Source organism: Gracilinanus agilis, chromosome 4 (assembly GCF_016433145.1).
Source record: "Gracilinanus agilis isolate LMUSP501 chromosome 4, AgileGrace, whole genome shotgun sequence".
NCBI lineage: Eukaryota > Metazoa > Chordata > Mammalia > Didelphimorphia > Didelphidae > Gracilinanus > Gracilinanus agilis.
In genome coordinates this window covers 32,369,230-32,377,123 of record NC_058133.1, presented here as the reverse complement: position 1 = coordinate 32,377,123, position 7,894 = coordinate 32,369,230, and the positions used below count along the sequence as shown (strand labels likewise).

Below are 7,894 nucleotides of genomic sequence, written 5' to 3'. Positions count from 1 at the left end.
GACCTGGAGTCAGGAAGACCCGAGTTCAAATGTAGTCTCAGACTCAGTCTGGAAAAGCCACTTAATCCATTTGACTCAGTTTTTCCAACTGTAAAATGGAGGCAACATCACCTGGGCTGTTGTGAGGATCAGTTGAGAAGGACTTGCTCCCACAGCTTCCTGTCTGAGACAGAATTTGCACTCAAGTCTCCCGACTTCAAGATCAGTACCCTAGCCATACTTCTGACCATCTTTTACAGCTGAGGAAGCTGAGGTCTGGAGAAGCTATAACCGCCTATCTCCCAGCAAGAAAGCCCTAGGGGTGGGGAGACTAGAACCCGGGTCTGCCGAGCACTAGCAAAAGGCAGCGAACGCAGAGGGCTGAGCTCTACTCTGATATTTACGGTGCTGTAGGGTACGTCCCCGCCCCCGCATCTATACCGGGCTAGCAATTCCAAGGTAGGCTCTGCTGGGTTCCGCTGCTCCCGGCGGGAGAGAGGGAGCCTGGAGTTTGAGCCGCCCCTCACAGCGGGCTTAGGCCCCGCCCCCGGCCCCGCCCCTAAGCTCCGGACCTTTACTGGGCTCCTAGATCTGGGGCTCCATTCGACAGCGGAGGCAGAGCCAGAGCTAGAGGGAGGGTGGGAGCCAGACGTCCGGGCGACCCCGCCCCGTGGGGGCTGGGAGGGGGAGTCAAAGTGTCCCAGGGGCCCCTCTTGCCCTCGCATGGAGGGGACCCCGGAGTACCCGGCGCCCGATCTTAGGGATGTGGAGGGCAAGCTGGGTCGAAAGACTCCCGAAGGGCTGCTCCGCAGTTTGCGAGGCGAGGGAGAGCCAGTCTCCGCGCTGCTGCTGCCTCCCCAAGGGACGCCAGAAACCGGCCACCGCCACGGCCTCGGCGACAAGGTCACGGCGCTGAGGCTGGAGCTGGTGAGTGAGCCCTTCCCCCAACGCCCATTGGCTTCGGTCAAAGGGTTAAATCAACCCCCCACCCACCCACCCCCTCCCCGTCCCCGGGTCCGGGGTTAGAGCTCTGCTGGTTGGGAGCCGAAGCTCGAGACGGGCTTTTCAGCCTCTAGCCCCAGGGAAAAGGACGCCTGCTGGGGCTGTCTCCACCGTTCGTTTTCCCTTCTGGCTGCAGAAGAGAAGGGCAGGTTGGCTTTCTTCGGGGAGGGATTTTGGGGGCCTGCCTCACGCTGCAGACACCCGCCCGGATCTGGCGCAGGGGCCCAACCCCACCGCTGCCTTGGCCCGGGTTCTAATGCCAACTGTCAGCGGGCCCCTTCCCTCCGTGGGACCTGGGCTCATCTGTGCAAAGAAGGGATTAAAAGAAGGGGCGCCCAGCGCTTTCAGCTCCGTCTCTCGTCCAGTGACCCCCCCCCCCCAGCCCTTTCACCGTAGACTGGGCTCCTGGGAAGCCACAGCGCCGGTTAGACAAATTGCCCACCGATGTACCCAGACCCTGGTGACTTCCAATACTCCGGTGCCCCTGTGCTAGGGTGAGGAGGGAGGGAGTGCGGCGAAAGCAGGAGCCATCTGCACCCCCCGCCCAACCCCGTGTGTGTGTGTGTGTGTGTGTGTGTGTGTGTGTGTGTGTGTGTGTGCTGGGCAGAGGGTATCCCAAGCTGCCACTTCCGCCGAACTCACTTCTCTGCAGGACCCCTGCTCTACTAAAAGCCAGTGGGCCCTGAGTTAGCCTGAGAACCACCCCCTTCGCACCCCACCCCCCAGCTCCCAGGATCTTAGGACTCAGAGACAGAAGCAGCTGGAGCATGATGGTGCGCGCCTTGAATTAAACGTCAGTGGAAACTACTTGCCGCTTAGTGACCTTGGGCAAGTCCCTTCATCTCTATGAATCTCTTGTTTTCCCCTCTGCAACTTCGGGGTGGAGTGGGGTGGGGAAGAAGAGTAGTGAGGCAGACAGAGGAAAAAAACCTGATTTTGATGGTTGTTTATACTGCCTCCTGGTGGCCTCCGGGTGACCCTGGAGTCTTTTGAGGGAACTCTGCGGAGCTAGCCCGGCAGGTGGGGACTAATAAGAGGGAAGAGCTTAGGGGGCACCCTCTCAGAGAGTGCCTAGAGAGGACTCCCCACCGATCGGAGGGCTGTGGGTCCGCTGTTCAAGACCAAGTGCCCAGGGGACCAGCTTTCCCTAGCGTTACAGGACTGTCCACTAGGGAGGTGAATTGTTGGGAGCTAAAACTGGAAAGGCTTGGGGGTATGGAATGGGGGCTCCAATCTATGATGACACCACAGAGTCAATCGTCGTTATAGCCCCCATTTCTATAGAAAAGTTACAAAGCACTTCCTCACTCCATCCCTCTGAGAGCCGGTGTTAACCTCATTTTACAGAATGAGAAACTGAGGTTTATGGGAGAAAGGACTTGTCTGAGGTTACCTAACTAGTGTGAAGCCTAGAAATGTTGCCCCAGGCTCTTCCCCCTTCCATGTTGGCTGGTTCTAACTTCTATCAGCTGAAATGGAGGGTTCAGGCCACTTGAGCACTGGAAGTGGTGCTGGGAGAAGAAGGATTTTCCCAACCCCCATGAGGAAGGCTGTTTAATTGGCTGGGGGAGTGGTGGGAAGTGCAATGGGGAATCGGGCTCCTCAGTTTCCCCCCCAAACTCCCAATCTGACTTTCCAGGGCCCCAGCTGGCATTGGGACCTCAGCATCCCCTACTCAGCTTCTCCTTTCCCCTGGGTTGGGTGGATGGAGCCCACTCTTGCTCTCACTAGAGCCCACTTTCCTATTCATCTGTGCCTCCCTGAGCCACGGAGTGGATGGTCAAGGAGCCAGGAACCAAGGGTCACACGGCCCCTTACTGGCTACGAAGAAGGGCCTTAGTTTCCTTTTCTGTCTGGGGAGTCTAGACAGGCTTCTTTCAGTGCTGGTGCTCCAGCTTGGAGACTCTGTGACTTTGGGACACTGGCCCTTTAAGGCTCCCTATCACCTCCCTCCCAGATCTGTGTGGGAAGGGAGGCTGGCTCTGCCCTTCATGCCTCCATCTGCCCACCCAGCTGTCCCACTCAGGATGTCCTGGCACAGGCTTCTCCTTAGACTTTCTCCTTCCTGACTGACCCTCCCCCTACTTGGGCTGGGGTGAAGGGGGGAGTTCTTCCCCCCCCCCCCAGGAGTCCTCCCATTCCTGCTGCTGCTGTTGCTTTGGTAACCGGAGTGCCTCCACCCCCTACATTCTGGCAAAGCCTGGGGGTTCCTTAGCTCTTCCCCTTCCAAGTGGAGTGACCTTGACCCAGCGCCTTGCCATCTCTGGGTCTCAGTTTCCTCCTCTGTAGAGTGAGGGGGTCAGACTAAGTGGTTTCCACTGGCCATGGTATATTTGCACATTATCTGAGAATCCTCAGGGAGGGGTTTGGGTCTGGAGCCAGGAAGTAGAAGAGGGTCCCAGGATGGAGAGGTCATTCCCTACCCCTCATGGCCACACAAATTTGTTCCTAATCCCGGCTCAGACAGTCTTCCTGGAAGCTGAGAGCCTGTTGTCTGGTGCTCAGAAATCTCTGTGGTCCTCCCCTACCTTTGCCTCTCTGGACAGCTCCCCATTTAGGGAAAGAGCCTGGGCAGCCAGGCTCTTGGAGGATTGGAGAAACATTAAGCTTGTTGGGAAGCATCAGTGGGGATCAGATCCCCCATGCCTTCTCCCCAAGTCTTGTGGGCCAGCCTGACCCTCAATTAATCCTTCTTTTCTGGCCCTATAGATTCTTGGAATCCTCTGGTGAGGGGAGCCTCACTACTTTCCTAGGAGCCCATTCCCCTTTGGGACTGTGAGGAAGTTATTCCTTCTGGCTACTGGAAACCTGGCCTCATTCCTCCCAGCTTGGAGACCTAGAGATGGCCCTGGCTGTCCACCTGAGCCTCATATTCATACCCCACTGCCCAGGGAGGGCCACTGGAGAAATGGTGGCTCCGGTGAATTGGTCTTGAGACTCTGGAGGCCCATCATTCAGCCCCAGCCCCCCTCTACTCTCCCTCAACAACCGTGGGCGTCAAGGCCAGGGCCCTTGGGTCACTGGACTCTTTCTTCCCTCTGCCTGTGAGGGGAGTGCAGCTTGCACCCATCCCCTCAGTCATGCCTTCTACTCACCCCTGACACCCAGCATGCTAAATCCTAATTTCAGGGCTCCACTCAGGTCTTGGGGGCACTAGGCTCATGGCTACACGAGTCTGCCCCCTCCCAAGTCCACTCCAAGCCAGCCTGCCTTGGGAATCACTCATTGTATTGTGGACAGTAGCCTCTTCTGTGCCCTCCTGAAAGCTTCTAACCCATAAACCTTCACTCTCCAGCTCTTCCTTGAAAATGCCTTCCACAGGTGTCCTGCCCCTGCTCCCGGTGCCCTAAGTGCCACTGCCCTCTTTGGAGCTCTAGCCAGGCTGCTTGTCTTACCCTTTCTCTATTCTTGGTGCCCCCTACAGCCCTCCTAGTCTTTGCCCCCACTTTCCCACTAACTTGAAAATCTGGCTTTTAGTCAGTCTCTCCACCCTTCTGCCCCCATTCCCCCATCATCACTACATTCTTCAGGGCTGTCCTATCTAAGCTGTTGAACTCTCTGGGCCTGTATTATTCTTCAACTTCAGCCACCTCCTTCTGTCCTTTCCAGCCACAGGCATTCATCATCAGACCTTGCCAGTCACCAGGGATTGTACCCAGATCTTGATCTGGAGAGCTGAGATCCCAAGCTGAGAACCATAACTCTTGTCCTTTGGCCCTCACACATCCCAGTCCTCCTGTTCATGTCATTGTGAATCATGGTGTGTATAAATGGAGATTTTGAACCTTGGACTTCATCCCCCATAAGTCCTCAGTTTCCCCCAAATTCCCTTTAATCTCTCCTGTGTCTCCACGTTTGCATGGTCACGTTATTGTTTTATATTTGGCTGTAACTCTTCCTTCTTTCTCTTTTGCTCTGGCGAGTGGGCCGAATAGCTAGGTCTCTTACTTTAGTTATTATTAATAAAACTTTATTAAATGTAATATTTAGTTATTGGATGTTAATTTTAAAATCCACAGTGCCCAGGCCCATCTCTGTCTTCCTCGATTTGCCTTCTCCTGCCCCCTCATCCAACCTCTACTCAAGGGATAGACAAAAAGTTTCACTAGACCCTTTGGACCCACTGACCAGCACCGTGACCTGAACCAGCAGCAAGTGTGATAATTACGCATCTGGAGGGTCTGCCAAGAGCAGGATGGGACATTTCACTAGTCATCCTCTAGAACCAGCATTTGGTGTCCGTGTGATGTTGTCACAGGAGCCGTCTTCAGATTTGTGAAGGGCTGTCCCATGAAATGAGGATCAGCCTGGCTCTGCTTGGCCCCAGGCACCATGGGGAAGTCCCACCAAAAAAGGCCAATTGAGGCTGAATGGCAGGAAGAACTTCCTAACTCTGAGAACTGTTCCAAAGCGACTGCCTTCCGAGGTGACTTTTGGTGGTGAGCTCCCCTTACGTGGAGGTCTCTAAGCAGAGGTTGGACTAGATGCCCTTGAGTCCTTGACTAGATGCCTTCCATCTCTGAGCTGCTGTGATTTAGATTTAGGGAATATCTGGCCACAAAGAGAGCTTACATAGCATCCAACCTAACCTGTGCATTTTACAGATGTGGAAACTGAGTCATGGAGGGAGAAAGGTCACACAGTATATAACTCAGACCTGTAGGCTTGCGATTCTGACTCCTGACCTGCCCTATGGGGTGGCCCCCATTATTTAGGGGGCTGGCCTTGCCCTCTCTACCTGGCCTCAAACTACAGTGCCCTTTTTCTCTCCCTCCCCAGGCTTACCTTCGAGCTATTGATGTGAAGATATTACAGCAGCTGGTCACAGTGAATGAAGGCATCGAGGCGGTCCGGTGGCTACTGGAGGAACGAGGAGCCCTGGCTAGCCGCTGCAGCAGCCTCACCAGCAGCCAGTATAGCCTAACGGGTGGCAGCCCAGAACCCTGCTCCCACAGGGGCAGCTGGGAGAGCCTACCTGACCCCACTCCCACCTCCACCACAGCTGCTGCTGTTGACCGACTGGATAGTGTCTCCATTGGGAGCTACCTGGACACACTGGCCTCGGGGGCTGAGCCCGATGATGAGGGCCTCTCAGAAGCTGGCACCCGACACTCTCGGCCTGGCATGGCTTGGGCAAAGGCTCCTGCCTCAGAGGAGAGGCCCTGGACAGAGGCTGACACAGCACTGGGGGTCCGGTCTGGGCGAAAGCCTCCTGGAGAGGAGGTCCCTGAGGATGCCAGGCCTGACCTCAGCTATGGGACTCACTGGTACTGGGGACAGTGTCAGGATGATGTGACATTCTTGTAGCAGCCCCAGGCCTCTCATCTCCCTCGATCTGTCCCCTGCTCATTCTCTGAAATGAGGAGATTGCATAGTTTCAAAGGTCCCCTTCCAGTTTTAAAGTCTAAGATCTGAAGGCTTGGGGGAAGAGTTTGGAAACTAGGTCCCAAGATGCCTCTTAGAGCAGCCTCTCCTCTGCCCCATAATCCTTCCCTCATAAGAGGTACCATTTCCTATGTTCTGTCCTCCTCCTTCAGGGAGCCACCCTGATGGCAACACTGGCTGAGTGAGGGCCCTGCCTGATTTAGGAGATGCTGGTGAGACTGGCACTAGAGGGATGCTATTATTGCCCCCTTTTCCAAGCTAGACTCCCCCAGGCATTAGATGGGGGTGGGGTGGGAGCAGTGTGGAAGCTTTTCCCTATTCTCTACAAATCTGCCTAGATTGCTGGGTGGTAACTCCCTCCTTCCCTGTATCAGGGTGAAAGGCAACTGTCTCTGGAGAAGGTGGGAGCCCACCACCTGGGGGCTATCTCTTCCCATTACCTGAAGGATTGGCAATCCTGACTAGGTCCACATCACCTCCTGGTCAAGCTTCAGAACCTTGACCCTTCCTGGGAGTGACAAGCCCCTGCTTCCTGAGGGCTTCCTCTTCCTAGGAATAATGCCACAGAACTCTCCATTGGGGGAGCCTCGTTTCCAATTGGTCTCACCCTCATCAGCAATTGGGGGGAATCTTCATGCTGGCGTTCCTTTCTTCCCAGTGATGGAGAGGATTCTGCCTCAGTGGCTGAGCTTGGCCTAACCTGGTTCTCCCCTTCTCCCACCCCCTCCTCCACACCATTTGTATGCCAATTCATGACCCTTGGTCTCTCTGCCCCTTCTCAGTGCCATGGGTCTTGAGCTTCAGGGCCAGGGGGGAGGGTTAGGTTATTTGAGGAGAGAGGGGAGGGGAAAAGGCTCACAATACTCAGTTTCAATAAAGTCTATTGTTGCCTGAGCCTGTTCTGCCCACATGGCACCAGCTGCCCACTGCCCAGTCTGTCTGTCTTCTGTGCGCCTCCAGCTCTGTCTCCCTGTGATTCTGTTGCCAAGCTGAGAATGCTCTGCCTATTTTCTCAAAGCTGAGACTGAAGGGATGTCTTGATCTTTGTGATTCTACTCTGTTTAACACATGTCTTTGTTTTTTATTTTCTGATTTGTGTGTGTCTTTGTCTCTGATTTGTGTGTGTGTGTTTGTCTCTGATTTGTTCGTCCATCTGTTTCTGTCTCTATAATGGGTGACAGACTCTGAAGCCTCTCCTCAGGTCTGGGAAGGCACCACATCCTGGAGGAAGAACCTCTGCCTATAAATTTCCCATGGGGTCTTGGCAAAAGGTAGACTGAGGCAGGGAGAAGGATCTGAAGTCACAGAGCCCAAGGGAGGATGGGAAACTAGGACTCAGAGAGCTTACTTGATAGCAGGTGGGGCTAATTCTGACTGAAGCTGAGCTTGGTGCCTGGAAAGTTGGTGCCCATGAGTAAGGTTGGCACTATGCAAGTGGCCTGGACAAATCCCCTGTCTGTATGTTAGGCAGGAGGAGAGATAAAGGAGGCTCCTGTGATCACTGGGTCCAAGCTCCCATAAAGACTGT

At 54.9% G+C, this 7,894-nt stretch overlaps 1 protein-coding gene across 1 annotated transcript; it reads left to right on the top strand.

Moving 5' to 3' along the window:
* The first annotated feature begins 673 nt into the window (after positions 1-673).
* Positions 674-7,279, top strand: LURAP1 (leucine rich adaptor protein 1). Its single transcript, XM_044672979.1, has 2 exons — positions 674-906; positions 5,761-7,279. The coding sequence occupies exons 1-2, from the start codon at positions 703-705 to the stop codon at positions 6,286-6,288; spliced, it is 732 nt and encodes a 243-aa protein (XP_044528914.1). The 5' UTR covers positions 674-702; the 3' UTR covers positions 6,289-7,279.
* The last annotated feature ends 615 nt before the right edge of the window (positions 7,280-7,894 follow it).

Excerpts from the sequence above, each read along its gene's own strand:
- LURAP1 (XM_044672979.1), top strand. The coding sequence starts at position 703 with ATGGAGGGGACCCCGGAGTACCCGGCGCCCGATCTTAGGGATGTGGAG. Across the intron at positions 907-5,760 it reads CGGCGCTGAGGCTGGAGCTG|GCTTACCTTCGAGCTATTGA; the intron begins GTGAGTGAGCCC and ends CTCCCTCCCCAG.